Here is a 25,416-nt window from a genome sequence, read left to right on the forward strand (position 1 = left end):
CACTGGAATTGATGTTTTGGGTGGCTGAAGTTTGTTTTTCTGCTGGTCCTGTCCACAGCAGTACGTTACTTAGCGTCTGCGTCTGTGTTGTGAAGCTGGACTTTATTTATCAGAGGAAGGAGTGACAGGGGTGTGACCTTTTTTTTAAAACAAGTATAAAATACTAACTTCTCAAACTGTATGTTTCTCACCTAAACTACATTTAAAACATCATGGTTACATATTTAAAATTATGTTACAAAATTATTTTTTTATTTTATTTTTTTACTTTATTTCTTTTTTTTGTTCTGTTTTTTTTTATTGTTTGTTTTCCTCATGTTCGGGTAATTTTCTTGTTTTTTGCGGGGTTTTTTCTCTTGCTAATTTTGGGTAACCTTCTTTCTTAGTCATTGCCTTCATCCCATAGTTTTGAAAGAAATCAAGCAAATTTGCTTGATTTCAAAGGGGTTTTGGCACTTTTTCCAGGTCATTCCCATTTTCATTTTTGTAAAACTAATTTTCAGGTAATTGTACTTTTTTTTTTTACAGATTTTTATACATTTTTGGATCATTTTTTGCCCATTTCCTTCTTCCCATTTTAAAAAAAGTAATCAAGCTAGCTTGCAGATTTCAAAGGGTTAACTGGAAACCATGTGATAGCAATCCCCAGCGGTGAAAGAACGTGATGATCTCTGCTGAGAAGATGAGTCCACACATTCCCAAAGCATCTGGTCACTATCACATAACGCACCTTTTGTCCTCGTCTGAGCTCGGGGGACTTTAGTTGGACGCAGTGGGACAAAAGATGTGTTTATGAGACGACACATTCCTGAGTTCATGCACCGCGGCTCCCTGCACTGATTATTCTCTGCTTTTCACTGCAGAAATCTGAGAAATCTTGGGACTGTGGGGCAAAACAACTCGGCGGCGTGGAGCCTCGAGGCCTGTTCGTGTAGCTTTCCATTTGTGTTTCAGAAACAGGAAGTGGCGTCAGAGCAGCAGCAGGCCCAACCCCTCTGCCTTCACCTGAAGAGAGGGAGGGGCCACTCTGAGCCAGACAAGGGGAAAAACAAGGAAGAGCTCGCAGGCTGGCAGTTCAGTGTGTCTGTTCAGCTGATCAGATTGTGCCTTGGAGACGAACAAAAAAAAAGGAGTTTGCCCTGCTGGTGGGTTTCTCAACACGGATATGGACGTCCCGGACTCTCCACATGGGAATATGGGGCTGTTAAGGACCTTTGATTCCTCTGAGTTTGGCTGCTGGGAGAAAATAGGCTCAGGTGGATTTGGACAAGTATACAAAGTCCGGCATGTACAGTGGAAAACATGGCTGGCTATCAAGTGTCCTCCCTGCCTTCATATGGATGAAAAGTGAGTCACAGCTGGATTGTCTTTATGTAAAATGATGTAAAGTGAAACATTTAAGCTCTTGTTGATTTAGCTCAGATAGTCTGTATTTGTGAAATCTACAAATCTGTGTGGTGTCAGCTTTATGGCTCGATCAGTTTATTGCCAAACCGTAGACAGACAGAAGCTCAGGTTATGACTGTGCCGGTGAAAAGTCATTCAGTGCCCCAAAGTCCTTGAAAGGTTGAAATGTATGACTCACCTGCTGCTAGTCTGGGCACACGGACGTGCAGCCAGAGAGCAGCAAACTGCACGCCACTTTTGGATTGTTAGTATTCAGATCCTAAAGTACTGATAGCACCCCACTGAAAATGTGCTGGTTCAAGTACAAGTCATGCATTGAGGGTGGTACTTAAGTAAAAGTAAGTATATTCAGGAAAATGTGCTTAAAGTGTTAAAGTAAAAGTAGTAAAAAAGTAAAAGTACATAATGCAGAAAAACCTTCCAAAAAATAAACGAACACAACCAAAAAACTTAAAAGTAGATTTTTTTTAAATAGACAAACACACACACACAAACAAATTATTTAAAAAATAGAAAAAACACCCAAACCTCAAAATTACAGGAAAAGAAAAAAAAACCTCCAAAGTCAAAATTATTTTTTAAAAAAAGATGGAAAAAAAAGATGGATTTTTTTTTTCAAAATTATGAAAAAAAAGAAAAAGCACCTCCGAAATTAATTTTTTGTTAAAAAAAAAACACCCCAAAAATCACCCAAAAAAGAAGGGGAAAAATATACAAGAAAAACCTCAAAATAAACATAATTGAAAATAACGCCGCCAAAACTGAAAATTATTTACAATAAAAAGATTTTTCTGTCAATCAGCTGATTAATCAACTAGTTTGTGGAGCTGTACTTGTACAATCTATTTGGTAATTTAATTAATCACAAAGCATCATATTTTACTAGCTCTTATGTTTTTCATGTAATATTCTTAATATGTGAAGTAAATAAAACTGTCAGATAAATGCAGCGAAGTAAAAAGTACAATATTTCCCTCTGAAATATTGTGGAGTAAAAGTATAAAGTAGCATGAAAAGAAAATACTTCAGTAAAGTACAAGTACCTCAGATTCACACTCAAGTACAGTACTTGAGCAGGGTGGTCTTTTTCCCCTCCAGGTGCTGCTAGAGTTTAACAACACTTGTGTCAAAAATGGGTGTGTGTCAGCGTTTGTGCGGTCACGAAAAACCCTAGAAAAGTCAAAGAATTTGCAAAGAGCAATTTGCAGGCCTGGAAAAGTTTTGGAAAACTAAATGCACCTGTATAGTAACACCACTACATCACTGTCGGAAATTTGAAAATCCAATGATAAGTTTTTTTTTTTGTTTTTTTTTTAAGAAAAGATGCTTTGAGTTTTTCTTTAAAAATCAGCACAATTTTTTTTTGGAAGAAAAAAAATCGACAAAATTTACTTTTTAAAAACTGCCCAAAATATGCCTTCCAAATCCAGGTGAAGGCTATTTTTTCCTTAAAAATTGGCAGTGAAATAAATACAAAATACAGCCATTTAAAGCTGGATGCTTCTCCCCTAAAGCCAAAATAAAAAACATAAGAAATCATTTGACATGCCTCCCCCTTTTTACACCAAATGATATTCAAATATTCAATTCTAATCCTGTTCTGAATTCATTATTTTTCAAAATAATCTGTATTTAAAAAAGCTGTCATACAGTAATAAAAAAGAAACAAACCGAACCTCAAAGTCATTGAAATTTATCGGTAAAAATATGTTTGAACCCTGTTTTGTATATTTTTTGAAAACTCAGCTTTAGGTGAAGGTTCGACTCCTTCAGCGATGGAAGTTTCCACTCTTCTGGGCTGTGTGCACACGCTGCACAGACACACACATTTTGAATATTACCTCATAAGAACCTCCCGTGTTGTAATCCCCTCAAACCTGTGGTGCAACTTAAAGCATCCACTGAACCTGAACCAAAGATGTTATCATCTGCAAACATCTCCAGAAAACACAAACAGCCCTTCGACTGCAGCCTTCGCTGACCCTCACATAACATCCATCAAAGCCGCCTTTGTGTGGCTGTTGCGGGGCCGCCGCTGTGTGGCACACACAATAAGAGAAGCTGTAAAACCGGTCTTACCGCTCTGCTGAAGCAGGGACATTGTTTGGTCCTGAGGAGCTGCCGAGGAGCACTTTGGATTAGATGAAGGATTTAGTAAACAGGTGCTCGCCCATTCTCCCATGTCATGTTTGGTTACTCCCGCCTGGCAGATTTGGGGGCCCCTTCACTTGACTATAAAGGGCAATTACATTCAAAAAATGCAAACATTGTCTTTAAATGACCCTTTGAAACCTGGAGCAACATCACTTTTCCTGTGCTGCTTTCAGATGCGTTTTAGAAGTATTAAAACTTTGCAAATTCTTTGTATAAACATGGGGAAAAGGCAATGAGACATGTTTCACAAATCATAAGAAATTAGTGGATTTGGAAAATTATTTTAATAAAAGATAGGGAAAAATCTCTGGGGGCGGGGAGTTCTGTAAACTGTATTTATAATTATCATAATTCTATATTTTGAAATTATTTTGCAAAATTATTATAATTTTTGAACATATTTTTTCCAGGTCATTTCCTTATACGTTTGTTTTTTACTTTCTTTTTTGTTTTTGTTGTTTACTTCTATTTTTTTTGAGAAATTTTTTGTACTTTTTACTAGTTTCTTGTAAATTCTTGGCTCATCTTTCCATACATTTTTTTTAAGAAATCAAGTCAGTCTGCTCAGCTTTTAAAAGGTTTAAATTATTTTATAAACCGCTTCCACGATTGTATTGTAAACCCTGAGCAAACTGGTGTGATTTCTCCAAAAACATGGGGAAAAGGCAAAAAGTAACTTTGTGAGAAATGTTCCACAAACTGCAAGAAACAAACTATATATATTATCATAATTACAGATATTATGTTACAAAATATTATCATTTTTAAGGATGTTCTCCAGGTAATTTCTTTGTTGTTGTTTTTACTTTCTTTGTTTTTTTCAGGTAATTTTTAGAAGTTTTCACTGATTTCTTGCAAATTTTGGGGTCATTTTTTCTGTTGTTGCTCATTGCCTTCCTCCCGTGTTTTTGAAAGAAATCAAGCCAAGTTGCCCAGGTTTTTAAGGGTTAACCAGTCCTTCCACATCCAGTGGCTCACAGGTATTTGTCACATCTACCTTCTCATAAAACATTGATTCTGAGGTCATGCTTTGCCCTTTAAGCTGTAATATTTGGCAGAACTTCCGTCTAAACCTGAATTCCAGCACATTACGCATTTTATTACTGAGCTCCAAACTATGCAAAATGTTTACCAGCATGAACCTTCGAGTATGTGACCTCTGCAAACGCCTATAATTCATTTACCACCGTGCAGACCCAGCGTGCAGATTGGTGCTCTTAACTGTCCGGAGGCTTTTTTAAGGCCTTGAGGACGTTCCAGCCCTGCAGCCTGGAATGCATCAGAGAGCCGTGTCGGCTTAAACAGAGCTCTTGTTCTCTGTTGCTCAACCTTTGCACAGCTCTCTTTATCTGACATACCTCAAACACAAACTGTGCGGGTCATTCATGACCTTAGCGCTCATATCATCTGCAGCAAAGGTTGCTTTAAGAATGCAAACACTTAATGAGGCCAGATGAGAGAAAGATACATTTGCAGGAATTTGCTTCACAGGCAGAATTAGACGAGCGACGGGGAAAGAGGAGACTCTTCTTTTCTTCTACAACTTCTATTATGTGCAAAATGTATCAGGTTACTAAAATGTTCAACAGGAGGGAGCCTGAAGTAAACTGAAAATCTTTGTGTTTAAACATCGAAATAGCTGGCTTTATATGTATATATCAATATATATATATATAGATATATATATATAATTTTTTTTTTATCATTCTACTAATTGATTAATTGACTAAAAGTTGTACCCTTATTGTGCACATTACACTTACAGGTTCAAAAAAGGTTACTGAATTTTGGAGGATTTTTTTGGACCAAGCACACTTAAATGTTCACTGATTGAGCGTTCCTGAATCAAGAAAGTAACAAAAATATCTTCAGGGTTACTGCATATTTCTACCAGTGAATTTTCCAAACTTTTCCATTTCCTTTACCCCATTACCATGAACTTAACCCTTTGAAACCTGAGAAATTTGGCAATGAGCAACTTAACAAGAAATGACCCTAAAATGAGCAAGAAATTTTTTTATAGTTACAGAAAGTTACAAACTTATAAAAAAAAGTGAAAGAAAAAAAGATAAAGAATAAACAAATGGTAATAATTAAGATTTTTTTTTAAATATATTCTCTCTGTAAAACAATTTTAAATGTATCTTAATGATAATTAGAAGTGTATATTTTTAATTCTAATAATTATCTCTCCCTCTTTTTTTCCTTTTACGGATTTCTTTTAATTTGAGGGACATTTTTTTCTAAACTGTATTCGTCTTATTATTTCACACTATAATCAATCCTGAATTATTTAACACTATAATGTTTTTTTTTTATATAATTTGTAATTACTTTTCATTTTAAGGCTATTTTAAAACTTTACACAGAGAAACACAATTTCACCTCAGCGCTGCCATAATTTGACTCCAAAAACTGAAGCACATCTATATTTTACATTCTTTCTCACTTTGCATGTTTCAAAAATGAATAATCCTCTTAAATCATAATTTTCTTCTTCAAATTTAAAAAAATGTTTGAATACAGACCGCAAGAATTTTGTTTAGTGATGTCACTCCAGGTTTTAAAGGGTTAAAAACAAGCTATACTAAATACTTTTTTTAAAGCAGCTTAGTCACTTTGACAGAGACTTTCTGATGTTAATAAAAAGTAACTGAAACATAATGTGTATTTTTTTCTAAATCACAGGGAGCGTTTAGAGCTGCTGGAGGAGGCGAAGAAGATGGAGGCGGCCAAGTTCCGGTACATCCTGCCCGTCTACGGGATCTGCGAGGACCCCCAGGGCCTCGTCATGGAGTACATGGAGACCGGCTCCCTGGAGACGCTGCTGGCCACCGAGCCGCTGCCCTGGGAGCTCCGCTTCCGCATCATCCACGAGACGGCGGTGGGGATGAACTTCCTGCACTGCATGCACCCGCCGCTGCTCCACCTGGACCTGAAGCCGGCCAACATCCTGCTGGACGCTCACTATCACGTCAAGGTGAGACTGTTCATTACAAAGTGAGGGCCTCTTAAAGGGACAGTTCACCCCAAAACCAAAAATATATACTGTTTCTCTTGTGCCGTTTTTGAATCTAGATTGTTTTGTGTTGGATAAACCAGCTGTAGAGACGTCTGTCTTCTCTCCAATATTAGGAACGAGATGGCGCTCGGCTTGTGGTGCTCAAAGCAACATAAAAATAATAATCATAATAATAATTATAAATTTGAAAAACTCTTTTATCGACAATGTCTCTTACTCTACTCAAGATAATCCGCAGATCTTGTTGTGAGCAGTTTCATGAAGGAACTATTTTCTTTCTACACCAACCGAATCACTGCTAGGGTTGGGTTCACATTTGATCTGATACCTCTACCTGCTCGTCTCTCTCGCTTTCTGTTTAGGCACACCTGACAAAGGGATGGATAAGTGTGTACTTTTGAAATTGCAGTCACAAACAGCAGGGATACTAGTCTTTCTCTAACAGACCAGATAGTAGCTCATAGTAGTCGTGTCCGCTCGCTGAGAGGCCTCCGTCCTGAAGCTGGTGACTCAGTGAAGCTGTTTCCTCCACCGTGAGTTTACCAAAGTCGGCTGTGGAGCTCGGTGAGCGGCTTCCCAGCTGCCGCCCTCGCTACTGAAATACAGCACTGATTGATTTAATGTGAATTGGTGCTCAGTAGGATAGATGTAATTTGGTCGGTGCCCTTAAAAGTACCGAGTTTGGTACTCAACCCTAAATCACCCGAGAGGGACGTGTGCATCTACCCATGGACAAGAGGCTTGTGCAAGAGCACAATATGTAAACATTAATGGCGTCCTCCTTGGTTGAGCTGTAACCTTAACAAGCTCAGCGGTGCGAGGTGAGCTAACAGATGTGCTCTTTGTTCTGCATGGTGATGCGTTTCATGGGTGTAGTTTCTGTGAATGAAACTGCTCACAACAAGATCTGTGGATTATCTTGAGTAATCAGCTCATGATTTCTGGAAAGAGGCATTGCTGTTGAGCTTTTCAAATTCATTTTTAGCGCTTTGAGCACCACATGCTGAGTGTCACCTAGGTCCGTTATAGTGGAGAGAAGCAGGTCTCTCTGCAGGCGATATCTGCAACACTCTGCAACTCAAACCAAACAATCTAAAATGAAAAATAGCTCTACAGGTAGCACTAAAACTATGTACTTTTGATTTTGGAGTGAACTGTCCCTTTAAGGGCAACTTTAACAGCCTGAATTAAATGAAAACATTCAAAGTCTTGATGATAATCTTAATCAGCCAGTGTTGTGCACATATCTGTGATTAAATATGTGATTTAGATCAGGGATACTCAACATGCTTTGCTCAGGGGCCATTTTTGCAAAATGACAGGAGGCCAGGGGCCAGTCGCAGCAGCCCCATGCATGTCTCTTGGACTTTAGGACATTTTGGACGTTTCTAGCATTTGAAGACGTTTCTACGCTTTTAGGACATTTCTAGGATTTCAGGACACTTTGAAGATTTTCTCAGATTTTACAATGTTTACAGCACATTTACAGGATTTTAGGACATCAGCGGCTTAACTAGGTCGGGGGTGTGGGGAATCCTTCACTGTCACTTCTTTTTATAAACAAGCTCTATTTTGATGCTGTTTTATGCACAAAGTAAAAAAACAATTCCTACTATGAATCACTTTATTTTTATTGTGAATTAGAAAATGGTTTGGGGGCCACCCAGCACCCTATCAGGGGCCAAAGTTAGCCCACAGGCCATTAGTTTGGTATCACTGGTATAGATCATTTCATTGTCATGTCAGTGTTTTTCAGATGTAAAAATGTCATAAAAATGTCAAAAAGCCTCACCAGACTTCACCAGCTGCAATCTGAGAGTTTTTATGGTTCTAAAAATATGTAAAATATATCGTAATCATTAGAAATCTTCATCAATAATCTGATTGAAATCATGTATTACTGGGTGTGCTGTGACGTGCAATGATTTGTTTCTGTAGCTGTGAGACACACCTGACACGAGGTTAAATCACAGCTGTTCCTGCTTCAAAGCTAAAAGTCACAGTTTTGGAGGTTTTAAGCCGTGAGCTGGTTTGCTATTAACTTTCATCCACTTTAACGTGACAGCCCTGCACACGCTCTGGGCGGACAGGTGTCTCCCAGCCTCTGTCCAACTTTTTAACAGCTCAACTGCACTCAGGGTGATGGGTGGGAACCGTCTTTTCTGGAGTTTAATACGTGGATGTAAACACCTCACCCGGGCTTGTCCAGACAGGATTAATTCAGCTCCTATTAAAGCTCCCTCTGTGCACGAAAGAGCGTAGGCGTGTTCACTTCTTAACACAAATGTGAAGGGCCTCTCCTCTCCTGCAGGCTGGGACATGGCTGCGCTGCCCTCATCATACCACTCAGTGCTCATAATAGGAGCTTAGCCGCCTGTCAGCATCAGCGGGCAAAGTTAGTCATCAGTGTCACGCTGCTTGATGGGAAAAAATTGCATTGTTGGATGTTTGAGGGTCTTATCTGATCTCTCTCTGTCTCAGATATCTGATTTTGGCCTGGCCCGCTGGAATGGCCTGTCACGGGCGGATGACATCAGTAGAGACGGCTTCTGTGGCACCATCGCCTACCTGCCGCCTGAGAGCATCATTGAGAAGGACAGAGTGTCGGACACCAAGCACGACGTGTACAGGTTGGACTTTTTCAGCAGTTTGCATGTAAACTTTTTGTGTTAATTTAGTTTTTTTCAGTCTGTCAGTGTAATTCATCACATGTAGGAGATGGATTAGGTGGCAAATGTATCCTGTTTAACATAATAAAGACGGATGAATTTCACCCTCTGAAAAGGTGTCACTCATAGTCACACTTCTATTGTCTTAATTTAACAATTTTACAGCACTGCTTTGCACAGTAGTAGTGTCGTAGGTGATGATTTAAAGACAACATTTCAACTCTACTCCGTAGTGCAGTTACACTCAACGTATGGCCCGTGGGCCAATTCTGGTCTCAAATACGGGAACAAGTGGCCTCCCAACCATTTTCTAATTCACAATAAAGATAAAATGTTTCACACTGGGGCAATTTTTTTATACTTTTAGTATACATAAGGTGCCAGAGTGCATAAAACACCATAAATATAGCGCTTGCTCATCAAAAAAAGTGCCATTGGAGGATCCACCAAACCCCCCAGCAGAGGTCCTGAAATCCGAGAAACATCCTTAAATCCTAGAACAGAGCCAAAATCTGAGAAATGTCCTAAAATCCAAAAACCTCCTAAAATCCTATAGAAATGCCTGGAAATCCTCAAAATGTCCTAAAATCTGAGAAATATCCTAGTAATGTCCTGAAATCCTAGAAACATCTGAGAATCCTGGAAAAGTCTGAAATCCTCAAAACATGCTAAAATCCAAAATATGTCCTAAAATCATAGCAGTGCCTGAAATCTTCAAAACCATCCTAAAATCCAATCAATGTACTAAAATCCAATCAATGTACTAAAATCCTAGAAATGTCCTAAAATTATAGAAACCTCCTGAAATTCAAAACAAAAGCACATTTAAAAAGTCTTTAAAATGCGAACCCATTGCTGCGTTTTAGGATTTATTCCTCGAGCAATCTGAAGGGAACCAATCAAACGCTGACAAACATTACTTCATAATGACAAGTTAAAGCTAAAAACTCGTCTGTTTCCACTTCAAACAATAAACAAGTTCAGCTTAAAATAGAGAAACGTGCTTATTTCTTAGTAGATTTGTGTTTCATATTTTCTAACTAACATCTTTAAATTTCATTTTGCTCTATTCCAGCTTCTCCATCGTCATCTGGGGGATTCTCACACAGAAGAAACCTTACCAAGGTGAGTTTGGATAAATGAATGAACGAACTGATCGATGATTGATGAAAATGATTGCTTTAATTAAACTTGTCATTTTTAAATAGCAGAAACTTGACAAAATTAGGTCAATATAATTACATTTACAAGATTACATATAAACATAAATTAAGAAGAATAGTTGTATTACTGACATTTTTCGTGGCAATCATTTTTTTAAAAGTAAAATCAACTTGTCAGATTGTAATTTCCCGTAAAGACATACTTAAACATGAGTGTACGCCTTTCAAGGTGTGTTTGCATGCGTGCGTGTGTGTGTACAGGTGGTGTACTGTATGTGTTTACTCGGTGAATTCCTGAGCAGGCAGTTGGACAGGGCTAGACTGGCGAGCACAGTGTGTTTTTCTCCCAGGCATATCAGGTAGCAGCTCACTACAAGGAATTTGGCTCCTTTTTTAAAACTCGGTGAGTGGATGAGGGTTTCCAGGTTGGCACTGGCACCGCCTGTGTTGATCCAGACATAATTAAAAAGCGAGAAACGGCCTGGTTACCATCCCTTCCCTTCTTCCTCCTCCACCTGCGAGGGGTATTATGGCTACAATAGGAGGGAAGTACCTGTGATTAAGGCCTCTACCTGTTTGTTCTGAATCACTGACTCACCTGATCCCACAGTCGGATACAAAGAGGCCGGAGCAAGAACTCTTGAGAGCTTTTTCTTCTCCCATGGGAAACAACAGCTCTTATCTGAGCACATGGGAAGACGGTGATAAAGCTGCACATAGCAGACTATCTTTAAAGCCACTGGTGCCTACCAGCACTTTAGATTATATTGTTATGTACGGCAGCAGGTGACATTTGTGTTTGTCTTTTATCAGAAAATAAGCCTCCATTCAGATTTATTTGCACCACAAATATGCAGTAATGGAAAAGCTGTTTTTGAAATTTAATAACTGACAGATTACTAGTTACCCTGTTTAAAAGGCAATGTCACTATTTTAATGAATTCATCAAAGTAAAGCAACTCGTTATATTTTTATTGCTTTTCCAACAAATGTTTTTTTAAAAAAAAGTTGACACATATACACAAATACGATAGTTAACTCTTTGGAATCTGGATCGACCTCAGTTTTCTTGTATTGTGTTCAGATGCCTTTTACAAGCTGTTTAACCCTTTATGACCCAAGCAGATTGGTTTAAGTTCTTTTGAAAACATGAGGAAAAAGGCAACAAGCAACTTGGCCAAAAAATGTTCCACAAATTGCTAGAAATTAGTAAAAGAAACAAGAAAATGACCTAAAAATTAATTTATAAAAAAAATAATAATTGGGGGGGGGTAGAAAATTTCCAGAAAGCTTTATTTCTATTATTATAATTATATATTCAAAATTATGTAACAGTAATAAAAAAATGTAAATTTTCAGCACATTTTGGGGTCATTTTCTTGTTTGTTTGTTATTTGTTTTTGTTTCTTTTTACCTTGTTTTTTGTTTTTTACTCATTTTCATGTAAATTTAAAATTTGGCATGTATTTTATGTGTTTATTTGTGGATGTATTTTTTGGTTAATGGATATACTGATTTTTTTTTTTTTTTTTTTGTGTGCGTGTTTGTGGTTGCATTTTTTTTTTCTTTTTAATATTCTTGTTTTTTTTTGGGGGGGGGATTTTTTAAGCCAAACACTAAACACAGGCTATGTGGTTTATGTGCATAAATGTACATTTGTAATTCTACTGTGATTAAATTAACTGGTAGTATCTCATTGTTTTTTCCTCTGTAGGTGAGAATAACATCCTTCAGATCATGGTGAAGGTGGTGAAGGGGGTGCGTCCAGACCTGGCAGCACTGCCGCGCTGTCGACCTTCAGCCTGTGCAGGTTTCCTGAGCCTCATGCAGCGCTGCTGGGCCACAAACCCGAACGCCAGACCAAGCTTTCAGGGTAAATACTGCACTTTTTCCTTTTTTTTCCTTTTTTTTCTTCTGCTTTTTGTATTTCCCTGCTGTGACTGAAACATGACCCAGAGCTGTTGTCTTTACAGAGATCACATCTGAAGCTGAGGAGCTCTGCTCTAAACCTCAAGAGGAGCCCAAAACGCCAACTTTATCGACATCAGAGCCAGAGCCCACGTCTCCTAACGCACTCACCAGTGACCAGGTACGACAAGGTTTCCTACACGTTCATTTATTTGTGGCCAACCGCCAAAATTAAAACATCTGCCACCACAAATAGATTTTCTAGCATTATTTAAATAAATAAAAATATACAGTATGTACTGTGCGTTTATTTACAAAAATCACACTGTTAGAGCATTGTGACAGATGGAGTAGCAGAATGTCAAGTGCAGTGAAACTTAACTGTTTTTTGTGCTGGGAGTAAAAGTTTGCATTCACTCACTTTGCACTCTGCTTCTCCTCTCGTCCATCAATCTGATCAACTCTGACCAGATCAACTGAACAGTTATCCACCCCACGACTCAAATGGCTGCTGAGGGAAACAAATAACAAGTTTCTCCTGTATTGTGTTTAAAGATCCGCAAAAACGTCTGAATTTAGAGAAAGGGTATAAAATGTTTGGGGGTTTTTTTTGTTGTTTTTTTTAAAGGGATGCATGCAGACAGTTTAAACAAAAAAAACAAGACGTTTGCTGCACATGCCACTCATATATTTTTTTTGTCTTTTAAGTTTTTGTTTAAATTTTGGATTTGTCAAATGAAGAAAAACTTAAACATAAACAAAACGACCAAAATCAAAAACAAGAAAAATAAAAGATTCTGATTTTGTGGAAAACACTGCACAACATGACAACATATGAACTGCTTTTAGGTGAACGAGCCCCGTGTTTCAATGATGTGTGTTTTTGTAAGCTTTTTGGGAGGATATTGGAACACAGTGGATCATGTCAACCTTCAGTTTAAAAAGAGATATCGCTAAACAAATATGCACAAAATAAAACAAAATAGGGTGTGAGTGCATATTCATATACAAATATACAGAGAAGAAGAGAAAATAAAAAAGCAAAAGTAATATTAATAAAAGAAATACAAACTGATCATGAAATAGAGATATTTGCAATTTAAACACCATAGGAGTAGATTTTTGGAAGGATTCAGGGTATACGTACGGCTTTTACTTCAGTGAACTGCTGGAATGCAACTCATAGATGTAACTTTGCCTGCGGAAAAATAGGTGTGGTGGAAGCATTCAACCTCAGAACGATGTTTGCAATCTGCCATAAAAAGGCAGGAAGAAGAAACAGCTATGCATGGTTATATCAGGAAGTACATTTCCACCTTAAATTGATGCATTTATTGATGCTTAATGCTTAATATTTTTTTGGCAAAGACTCCCAGAACCCCCGGTTAGTGCGTATCCCCCTAAATGTTGATTATTTTATGTTGCTGTTGTTGCTTTACTTGACTGCCATTCTTCTTTGTAGCTTTTAAACTGTCTGTTTGCACTCTCCATTAATGTGTAACTACACACCCAGACACCGGGAGGCTTGTCTTTAAATGGCTGCAGACATGTTTATGAGTTTTTAAGTCATACGTTGTGTCAATGTTTGATCCTGAAAAACATTTGCATCAGAAAAGAGGAATGTTGACTGATGGGATTGTTTAGCCTGAAAGTTGCTTTGTCATTTCCGTGGTGTTACTGTTGCGTACGTGACTGGAAACGAACAACCTGCTCATGAGAGGTGACAGCTGTTACCAAACAATGTCTGTCTGAAAGGACAGACAGCCGGGGATAGTTAACCTGCTTTGTGCGGGGGCCACTTCTGCAAAAGACAAGAGCCAGGGGCCAGTCACAGCAGCACCAGTTTTTCGTGTTTTAGAAGTTTTCAGAATTTTAGGACATTTCTAGGATTTTAGGATGTATCTAGGATTTTAGGACATTTCTAGGATTTTTGGACATTCTCAGGATTTTAGGATGTTTTTTGGATTTTAGGAAGTTTTTAGGATTTTAGGACGTGTCTAGGATTTCAGGGCATTTCTAGGATTTATGGACATTCTCAGGATTTTGGGAAGTTTCTAGGATTTTTGGACATTTATAGGATTTTAGAACGTGTATGGGATTTTAGGACATTTGTAGGATTTTGGGATATTCCAAGGGTTTTAGGAAGTTTCTGGGATTTTAGGATGTTTCTCAGATTTTAGGACATTAGGGTATTAGCTTGGACCTCTGTTAGGGGGTGCGGGGGATCCTCCACTTGCATTTTTTTTGATAAACAAGCTCTATTTTGATGTTGTTTTATTCACTCTTGCACCTTATGTATACTAAAAGTATAAAAACAATTCCCACTCTGTTTCTTTTTTTTTTTTTTGTGAAATGAAAAATGGTTTGGGGGCCACCTGGCACCATATCAGGGACTAGATTTGGCCAGCAGGACATAAAATGAGGATGAAAAAAACCTAAATTCAGCAAATTATCAAAATGTCAACATTCAGTCGCCATTGTGCTGGAAGCAGCTTTGTATAACAGCGGCAGCTACATACCTGAGTATAAACGTAATGGTGCGGTGTCAAAGACCGGCTTATCCAAATATGCTTATCTAGATTTTTGCTTTGCAGGTCAAAGACAACAAGCCGGTGCGTCCAAAGTCAGCCATGTTGCCGGAAAAAGATTACAGCCTGTCAGAGCTGTTGAGCCAGGTGGATTCTGGGATCTCGAGGAGCTTCGATCGAGTGAAGGAGGATAGCTGCCACAGCAAAGAGAACACCTGCAAGAGGCTCTCTGGCATCTCCTCAGCTGATTCAGCGTTCTCCTCCCAAGACTCTATCACGCTGTCTTTTGAGAAAGAAAACACCTGTGGTGAGAGCTCATTAAAGACCTGCAGCTGGAATTATTATAGACCTAAAAATGTAAGAATTTTAGCAGCAAACTCATACATGTCCTCTTTACCAGATTCTGCAGAGGTCCAGAGGCGGAAGCTGTGTGAGGCCATCAGGACCAAAGACACCGCCAAGCTCATGAAGATCCTCCAACCTCAAGATGTCGATCTTCTCCTGGACGGAGGAGGCAGTCTGCTTCACCACGCCATCACCTTGGCCAATGAAGAGGCTGTTAAGTTCCTCCTCTTGAACAACGCCAATCCCAACCTCGCAAACGCCCGTGGCTCCACGCCTCTGCACCTGGCCACAGAGAGGCACCTGAAGCCGCTGGTGGAGCTTCTGCTCGGCCGGCGCAGCACCAACGTCAACGCCAAGGATGAGGACCAGTACACGGCTTTGCACTGGGCTGCCCAGAACGGGGACGAGGCCATCACACGTCTGCTGCTGGACAAAGGGGCGAACATCAATGAGACCGAAGGCCAGGGACGCACGCCAGCTCACGTCGCATGCCAGCACGGGCAGGAGAACGTAATCCGGGTGCTGCTGAGCCGTGGTGCTGATGTTCGAGTCAAGGGGAAGGACAACTGGACGGCGCTCCACTTGGCAGCCTGGCAAGGCCACCTCGGCATCGTCAAGCTGCTCATAAAGCAGGCTGGCGCTGATGTGGACGGGCAGACGACAGATGGCCGCACGCCGCTGCATCTGGCTTCCCAGAGGGGGCAGTACAGAGTGGCACGGATCCTGATTGAACTAGGGGCGGATGTTCATATGACATCTGCTGGGTTAAACACACCCCTTCACGTGGCGGCGGAGACAGGTCACACCAGCACCTCTCGCCTCTTCATCAAGCACCAGGCGGATATCCACGTCCAGAACGCCAACGGACTCACTCCTCTCCACCTGGCGTCCCAGCGAGGCCACCTGGCCACAGTCAAGATGTTGATAGAAGAGGGGGCGGACCCCTACAGATCCAACCACGCCTTACGCACCCCCTGCCACCTGGCGGCAGAGAACGGACACTGTGAAGTCCTGAAAGAGCTGCTCCATCACTGTCCAGATGTGGTGCATCTGTCAGACGAACAGGGGCTCAGCCCGTTACACCTGGCGGTGCAGGGCGGATACTCGAACATCATCACCATGCTGCTGCCACAAAACTGCCAAGACTTAGAGAGCTCGGTGCAACCAGCAGCTGAACAGCCGGCGCCTGCGGAGGCGAGGCAGCTCCCGAGGAAAGTCGTCATTCTGAAATTGACGGAGCACAACGACAAAGACTGTCCACGATCCAGCAGCTCACAGTGCGCCTCGGCACCCTGCTAACCAGAGCAAAGACACTGCCAAACCTGTACAGAACTGCCCTCAGTTTTTATTCTCCACTGGTGCCTCAGAGTCGAGGGGATCATACCGAACTTTTTTTTGGACTTAAAAGCCCTTTTAGCGCTGTAGGTGTTAACCTAATGGTCTAAAAAAGCTTTAATGTAAATATGTACACTGTGAATAGAAAGTATAAATACTGTGTTCAAAATTTTTGTTTACTTTTTTACTTAACAAGCACATTTTTTTTTACCTAACAAGCACCAGTATCAGAATTATAATTAGGAACCCCGTGACCTTTAACAGCACTGCACCCGGCCGCACTGCAACGCGCTGCAACACACTGCGCCGCCCCGCGCTGCAACGCACTGCACTGTGCCACGGTACGCCTGTGAGTTTTATTTAAAGGGCACAAACTTTGTTCGTGACCCCTATTAGTTGAATGCTGTAGATCATCAGAGCCACTACATTTATTAAAAAAAACCTTCAGTGTTCTGAACCTGTTACATATCAGTGCTGCATCATCCATTAAAACCTTTTAAACCTTTTCTTTGGTTTGACCTTGTTTATTTTTTTCACATTTATGACCTAAAAATGTATAACAATAATAATAACTATATTTATGTAGCACCATTAATTTAGTTATTATTAAACACAGAGTTTAAGTGCTTTTACAAGCAAAGCAAAAGCAGAAACTGGATACTAAAAAAGCAATATGATAACAAAAAGCCAAACAGACCTACTGAACACAAAAACTAGGAAAGAGTTATGATCAAATTAAAACGAGGACAAATAATGCAAGATGCAGGACATAAAATATCAATATAAATTAAGACAAATAACCATTACTTCTCCGTCAGACAGCGAACAGGGAAGCTTTTGATGCTTTCAGTTCTACATCTGAGCTCTCATCAAAGCCACCAAACTCCACTGACAAAAACAGAAATTTTAGTCCACTGAACGCAGGAGCTGCTGGTCTACCACTGCTTCGATCAGTTGTTTTTTTGTGTTATTGTGTGACTTTGGTGAATCTGATCTAACCCTTTTAAATGCCAAAGTCACACAACAATACAAACAAAATAGCTCTTTGATGCAGCATAGCAGCAGCAGCTCCTGTGTTCAGTGATATTAAATCACTGTTTTTCTCAATGGAGTCTGGTTTGGAGAGTGCGATATAACAGCTCTATTGTCCCATTGGAAACCACAATTTGTCGTTAACGTAAAGCAGTAAAAGTATTTCCAATACAGCCTGCACTTAAACTGATATTGATTATTATAGGTGGGCCTTTTTTTAGGTGGCGAAAATGCGTTGTGTTGCTGACCCCCGTCCACAGCAGCACATTGCTTATTTTCCATGCTGGACTCAAGCTTGTTTCTCCAAACTGGGGGGCATGCTGACTGATATCTACTATATGTAATATACTGTCTATGACTAAGGACGTCATACAACCCCTGAAGTGAAAATCTGAACCATCCCTTTTAATGTATCACTTGGACTAGAAAAGCAATACTCTTCACCACAAAAAATGCTCAGTTTTTTTCTTTTTAAAATTATTTAAAGTCACAGTGGTTCTCCAAAACAAGTAAAAGTATTACACTTTCTGTCAACACTTGGTGTAACTGAAGTCTTGTTGGAGAAAACATCTTGTTTCTGTCAGTTTGTCTCTCGACGTTGCTCCACCTGTGAATTATCAGCCTGGATGTCAGGCAGTTGGCATGTCTGCATCTGCAGCCTCACCTGTAGTATTATGATTATGCCTCTGCTCTTCCAGACCCCACAGAGCACGCTCAGGCTGGCACAGACCATGGGAACTGCCCCTGAGGGGGATCACAGGCTGTGAGATGATGGATGAGTGAGAAGGGGCGCTGCTGATGTTTTCTACCTGCAACTCCAGCCCTGTTGGCTAATTCCTTAGACCACCTCAGCTTTTCATCACTCACTAAAACTAACATGCCATCTCTGACGCCTCGAGGGCTCGGCTTTTCGTAATCTGAGAAGCTCGAGTGCGGGAGGCTGGTCGTTGTAATTGTCCTGTTTTTATAGTGGTGAGATGTGTATAATCTGAGGCCTCTGTTGTATCGTGTCTGTTGCCTGGTGATCCGTCTCAGCTCCAGCTTGACAATAGTTGTGTTGTTTCCTAATCTGAGCTTCTATCTCCTGTCAGGACTGCTGTTATGTTTAACAGACTGGTAGGTTGGGTTCAGGCTGTACAGTAACTAAGGTTTTTTTTCTACTCTAGGCTACTGCAATAAACCAGCTAAAAGGTAATTTAACCCTTTAAAACCTGGAGCGACATCTCTTTTCTTTTCTTGTGCTGCTTTCAGACGCCTTTCACAAGTATTTAAACCTTTGAACCCTGAGCAAATAATGCATTTCCTTCAAAACATGAGGGGGAAAAGGCAATGAGCAACTTGGTAAGAAATGTTTTATAAATCACAAGAAATAAGGGGAGTTAGAGAAGAAAACATTTTTAACTATAATAATGACATATTTAAAATTATTTTACAAAATGATTACAGTTTTTAAGCACTTTTTTGTTTTTTGTTTCTGTTCTTTTTTCAGGGAATTTTCTTGTACTTTGTAATTGTACTAATAAATTCCCTTGGGGTTTCTTTTTTTTGTTACTTTTTTTGTTGTGGTTTTTGTTGAGGGGACTCTTCTTTTATAGCTAATTGCCTTTTCATGTTTTTGAGAACTGTTTTTTATTATCATCATGATTACATATTTCAAATGATGTTACAGAGTTATTATAGTTTTAAGCACTTTTTTTAATTTCTTTTTTTGTTGTTTGTTTTCCTAATTTTAAGGTAATTTTCTTGTTTTGTTTTATCACTAATTTCTTGCTAATTTGGGGGTAATTTCTTCTTTTCTTGCTCATTTCCTTCCTCCCATGTTTTTGAAAGAAATCAAGCCAATTTGCTCGGGTTTCAAAGGGTTAAAGGACCTTTTTTTTCAAAACATTATTGGTAATTTTAATATGAAAAAAAATGACAAATAGAAAGTTATTTGGCAAACAGTTTTAAAGTTTGAAAATATGATTAGTGCAAGGTAAATCTGGGAGCTAAATGTATCTTTATAGAAGAATGACTCATGTCCTTTTCTTCTTGTTCATTTCTCTTGAGTTCAGAGTTCAGCCTGCTCATCACAACCTGATGAAAGACAGATGAAGTCAATCGCTGCCATTGCATTAGTCATAACGCCTTGCGTGAAGAAAAACCAGGAAACCAGACTCCATTATACGCAGGAGCAGCCTGACAGGTGCCTTCTCCGTCCTGTAGCGTATGTAGCGTAACCTGCTGTCCAAAATATTCTTTTCCTCAGGCCTGGATACAGTCTGCTGTCTGGAGTGTAATGGTCACAATATTTAGGATAATTTGCAGGAAAATGTTAGTGTATAAGTTGAACAGGAGTTTAATTTTTCTTATGATAAAGCATACGCCTTTAATTGGTGTCACAAACTCAAGCGACGTAATTAGAGGTTGTGAAACAGGTGACGCAGTGATGTTCATTAGTGTCCCTGAAAAGTTAAATTCCAGTGTTAAGCAACAGTAAGATGTCGTGTGGCTTACTAAGGTTATTATAGGTCATTAAAACTAAACTAAAGTTAGGTATGAAAAAAACATTTTAGTTCACTGAGATGAAAATAAAAGACAGACCAGATGAAAATGAAACTGAAATTGACTAAAATAAAATAAACATATACAAGAAATGTTTAGTTTTTGTCAATTTGGTTAAATTTGTCAACACAAAGAGGCACAGGTGCATGGAATTTAACAAAATACATGTTTTTTGTGCATAATCACCTGAAGATAAAAAACTTTCATGTTTTTGTTACCTTAGATTGAGTTGTTTATGTCCATTTAGGGAGCGTCCACAGAGGCTGCCATGTTGCACTGCCATGTTTCTACAGTAGCCCAGAATGGACAAAACATGAAGGTCTCTTCAGGTTGTGTTAACCACAGACCTCAGGTCAGAAATCTAACCAAAAACCCTTTCAAAACACCTTATGACTTTGAGACAAATGAACCAGAAGTGCTAAAATGCTAAATAATTTGTGGGTTTTAGGACTAATTATTGCAGCACTCTAAAGCCTAACATTAGATTTTTACTTCTGGCACCTGCATTTAGGCTTCAAGAATCCCAAAAGTGGTTTTCATTAGGGAAGATTATCTTGCTGAACAAAATATGTAAGTATTCAAATTCTGATTTAGATTCAGCTTCAGCTCAACATATAGTGCAAAACAAATAAACATGCAGCACGTGTTCCTAAATAGAGAATAAATACCTAATGCAAATCATTTAGACAGACTAAAAATAGCAATTTACTATTGTGTGCAACGGGACATAGTGTTTATGTAGATGTATGGATCATTACCGTTTATTTAAGATGTTTATAGCAGTTGAAATTATTTGTTTTTCTTGGACGAGGGGCCTTTATAACGGCAGCTTGATGATAGAAGCTGGAAAAATGTATGCAGAGGGTGTGTTTTCCAGAGAGCTTATTTCGAAATCCAGTGGAAAAATCTCAGAGGCCATTTGACAAGGGAATCTGGGGGCGATGCTAACTTCTGCAACGGCCTACAGAAAATCGGCATCCCGGGGCACTTTATTGCTGCTAAAAAGAATTGACATTGACACCGTTTTTTATTAATTGTTGTTCAGCTAGTTATTTGGACAGGTGTGTGTTTGTAATGAATGAGTGTCTCCATGACTGCAAGACTTCCTCCTTGTCAGACAAGGTGTCTGGTTGCTCCTTTGTTTAACTAGGGGACTTTTCAGTTTGGCTGAGTCATATCTCTCACTTGCTCTGACCGACCAATAACAAGGCGCTCATAAACCCACTGAGCATGCTGCCGTGATGCAAGACACTTATCAAGATATAGCTGTAGATGAAATAATGGGCTAATGGCTGTAATCTGTATAAATAGAACAAAAATCAAAATATATCTTAGAAAAAATGATTTATTCTTTTCTCCCCATCCCTTTCCACTCAATTTAAGCTGCAGATGATCTAAAAACAAACATCTGTTCTGCACTTTCTAACTGGTTGTTGGGAGAGCAGAGCTCATGCAGAGCGCTCTGGGCTGTTTTTCTCCCCACTCACCCTCACGTTAACCTCACAGAACTCGCTGAACAAGATCTGAGGCGGCGTCTTTTCAGAGTCCAGGCAAGCTGCAACGTGCAGCTGCAGAGTCAGAGTGAAAACATGGATGTGGGCGCACTCAGCAGTGATGAATCTGGAGATTTACGGCTAACTAAGTCAGAGGTGAAAACACCACTGAAATGTCACGAAATGTTTTAGGACATTTCTGGGTGTTTGTCGGATTTCAGGACATTTCTTGGATTTTAAGCTGTTTCTAGGGTTTTAGGATGTTTCTTGGATTTTGGATTCTTGTCAGATTTTAGGACATTTCTCTGATTTTCAGACATTTCTAGGATTTTAGCTCATTAGGGGCTTAGCTAGTACCTCTGTTGCTGTTATGCACTTTGACATCTTATGTATACTAAGTACAAAACAATTCCCTGTGTTAATCACTTTTCACTATTTTTTATTGTGAATTAGAAAATGGTTGAGGGGCCACATGGCATCCTGTCAGGGGCCAGATTTGGTCCGCGGGTCACAAGTTGAGTATCACTGACATTACAGAACTGAGAAATGAGTTTATACACCCCATGGTCATCTATTTTTTAACCTTTTTTTTAATAAAAAAAAAAAAAAAACAATCACTAACTTGTTTTGCTTTTTACTTGGTGACCTAAGTTGTTTGTTCAAAGTACATTTTGATGAAAAAGTAGATTCCTGGGAAGGTCTGAGATCATAATCACAGAGTGTGCTGAGGGTAAAGTCCACTCTGAGGGGGGAGGCATCTGTGAAGCGTGAAAACACGCTCATATCACCACACAGTAACCAGCGTACTGCCACTGTGTCAACACGGGTCCCTACTGTGAGCTATAGGAGCAGCTCGGGGACATGTCCCAATCTGTTTCCAGATGACATCAGTCTTGGCTCACGTTGATTCCTGCTCTGCAATAAATTGACGCTATCGTGATGCAAATTAAGTCTGAAGCACACTCAGGTCATGTGATGTTGTACTTGGACGGCAGTAGGGCTTACAACAGCATTAGTTTTTTGTTTGCGGGTGTTTTTGTAGTCACACTTCTGAATGGAGTTTTCATGCTTCGGTTAAGATCTCCTTTGCATATTTATAAGGACTTTGTGCATTTATTTAAGAGCTTACTCTGGCAGCCTGCATACACAAGGCCTCTGTGTAACTGTGTGGTGTAGACTGACAGTGAAGGTGGTTGCAGAGCTGGAGGGTGCCAGATGGGCCAGACTTTTTAGGCTTCACAAAACAGATACATTACAATGTGATCCAGTAGCCTGCCTGTATGATTTTCATCTGCCCTCTGCTCTCTTTTTGGAAGATACAGCTGTATTGTGCAGCTATTTATCCTTATGGGAGATAGTATTTGTTGGTGACATGTCAAGGTTGACACAGAAGGAGCTATTTCATTAACATTTTGACAAGCTTTTTTCTATATAACCAGGTTTATTGTAGGTCTGTCATCATTGAACTGGGGCTTAACTTTCATGCACTTTAATAAGGACAAGGAATGTTTTGGTTGTAGTTGTACTGCTGCTTTTTTGCCAGCAGATGGAGCAAACTCTTTGTAAGTTTGTGTGAGGATCATAACTGAGTCAAGTTCCAACACAGTACACAGCATTACGATTACCTCTTAATGTACTTTTTTAAAAAAAAAAAAAAAAAAAAAATTTAAATAAGCTGTTTTTAATTATGATGATTTTCATGTTTTGCTTTTTACAAAATTACAGCAGGAGTTTATTATTGGCGGTTGTCCTGAAGAAAATATTTTAATGAGGTAAAAATCATTCAGAGGAGCTGCTGCTCTTGGTTGTCATGGGAGAGGTGTGCCGTGTTGATTGCATAATGCTGAAAGTCTAGCATGCATTAAGATGCAGAGTGACCTTATGTGACATTACCATCTGCTAGATCATTTTAAAAAACAACAGCTCACGACACACACCGGATAAACTGGACAGTTAAACTGCAATCTGAATAAAATACCACTGACACAGCCCGCCATTACAGCAGCTATGGCTGCACAGTTTAAATGACAGCTCCCCAGGGCGGTGCAGAAGTTACACAGTAGCTGAAAGAAATGCATGTCGTTTTAATGATAACCTGAATGGACTGTATGTGATATCAGCACAGCTCATTATTATGCAGAGGCATTTCCTTGCAGATTTTATTCATGGCCTAATTAGACTGCTCCTTCACCAATATTAGAAAAGGTCATTTTGTTATTTATGATGCAAAAAAATCCAAATTAACAGCCAGATGAAAATAACATTTGGAAAATAACTAAATGGGAGCCATTTTTTATGTGGCGTCATGTGGACAGAATAAATTATCAGTGGATGGATGACAACCTCTGACAAGGCTGCATACCCAATGGTGTACTTTTGTGGCTCTGAATCTAAGTCTTATTGTCATTTAGTCATTTTAAAATTGCCCCTTTTTTGTACCTTTGTGTTTATTTGTGGTTATTTTGCATCACTTTGTAGTCAATCTGTGTCCTCCTATGGTTGTTTTGTCCATTTCGTATTTGTTGAGTCCCTACAACTGTTTTGCATTTCTTTGTTGTCAATTTTTGTCTCTTTGTTGTCTTTTTTGTGTCTCTTTGTGTTTTTTTATGTCTTATTGTTGTCATAGTATGTTTTTTTTGTTTTTATTTTGTGTCTCTGTGGTTGATTTGCCCCTTTTTGTAGTTGTTAGAGTCTCTCTGCAGCTGTTTTGCATGTCTGCTGTTAATTAGTGTCTCTCTGTGGTCATTTTGAGCCTCTTTGTAGTTGTATTGCATCTCTGTAACGTAATTTAGTGTGTCTTCGTGGACTTTATTGTCCCCTTGTAGTTGTTCTGGGTATTTCTTATAGTAAATTTGTGTCTCTTTGCTGTTGTTTTTCCCTTCTCAGTAGTTGTTGTAAGTGTCTGTGTCTCTGGAGCTGTTTTGCATCTTTTTATATCAATTTTCTGTTTCTTGTGGACTGTTGGTGTCCCTTTCTAGTCATGTTATGTCTTTGTGTTCAGTTTGAGACTCTTTGTAGCCATTTTGAATCTCTTTGTTATTGTTTTGCATCTCTGTTTAGGCGGTTTTTTTCACTTTGTAGACATTTTTAGTGTCCTTGAGTTGGTTTTGAGTCTCTTTGTAGTCTTTTTTAGATCGTTTGTGTCTATGTATGGCCTTTTCCCCTTTTAGCAGCCTAGATGCTGTGAGTTCCTGTGTCTCTGCAGCTGTTTTGCATATTATTGTTGTCATTTTCAGTTTCTTGTGGTCATTTTGAGCCTGTTGGATCAGTACATGTTTATTTGAGTGACATTTTGCAAGTGAAGACCAAGGGAGCCCCTGCCACTTATGACCCCTGGTCCTGTGCATATTGATCCATTCATCCATTCATCCAACTAGAAATACACTCCACGACTGGTTAAAATAAGAAAAGAAAAATAAAAGCTGAACATACAGTTCGCCAAATAAGTTGAACAGTAACTGCTATTAAGCTATTTATGGCTTTTCCTATCCGTCTTTCGCGGGAATTCCCCACGTGTGACTTCATGTGAAGGAGAATAAAAACCGAATATCTTGATGATGATGGAAAAGTCGTCGTAAATACAGGTAAATGTCCTTAATTAATGTATTTAACAAGGTGAAGCTGTTTTAATATTACTGTTTTGTATTTATTGCTGTGTATAATTACACCAAATCCCCAAATTCCTCTTTTCTTATGTGGGAATGTTTTGATGACGCCAGGACGCCTTAACTTGACTTAACTGTAGGGGTGTGTTAACGGCTGCTGCTGTTAACGACGGCTTATTTAATAAAAGTAAATGAAAGTTATCTATTTTAA

At 39.3% G+C, this 25,416-nt stretch overlaps 1 protein-coding gene across 1 annotated transcript; it reads left to right on the forward strand.

Annotated features, from left to right (window-relative positions):
- The first annotated feature begins 1,009 nt into the window (after positions 1–1,009).
- Positions 1,010–17,037, forward strand: ripk4 (receptor-interacting serine-threonine kinase 4). Its single transcript, XM_042499663.2, has 8 exons — positions 1,010–1,347; positions 6,250–6,541; positions 9,065–9,213; positions 10,328–10,377; positions 12,130–12,288; positions 12,389–12,504; positions 14,918–15,158; positions 15,252–17,037. Exons 1-8 carry the CDS (start codon positions 1,166–1,168, stop codon positions 16,493–16,495), a joined length of 2,433 nt encoding a protein of 810 aa, XP_042355597.1. The 5' UTR covers positions 1,010–1,165; the 3' UTR covers positions 16,496–17,037.
- Positions 17,038–25,416: the final 8,379 nt, after the last annotated feature.

Source organism: Plectropomus leopardus, chromosome 15 (genome assembly GCF_026936395.1).
Source record: "Plectropomus leopardus strain MGB_pleo_1.0 chromosome 15, ASM2693639v1, whole genome shotgun sequence".
Classification (NCBI taxonomy): Eukaryota; Metazoa; Chordata; class Actinopteri; order Perciformes; family Serranidae; genus Plectropomus; species Plectropomus leopardus.

Bases quoted from the DNA above. Each gene is read 5' to 3' on its own strand.
- ripk4 (XM_042499663.2), top strand. From the start codon at position 1,166: ATGGACGTCCCGGACTCTCCACATGGGAATATGGGGCTGTTAAGGACC. The intron at 10,378-12,129 runs GTGAGTTTGGAT...TTTCCTCTGTAG, and splicing joins ACAGAAGAAACCTTACCAAG to GTGAGAATAACATCCTTCAG. The intron at 12,289-12,388 runs GTAAATACTGCA...TTGTCTTTACAG, and splicing joins CGCCAGACCAAGCTTTCAGG to AGATCACATCTGAAGCTGAG.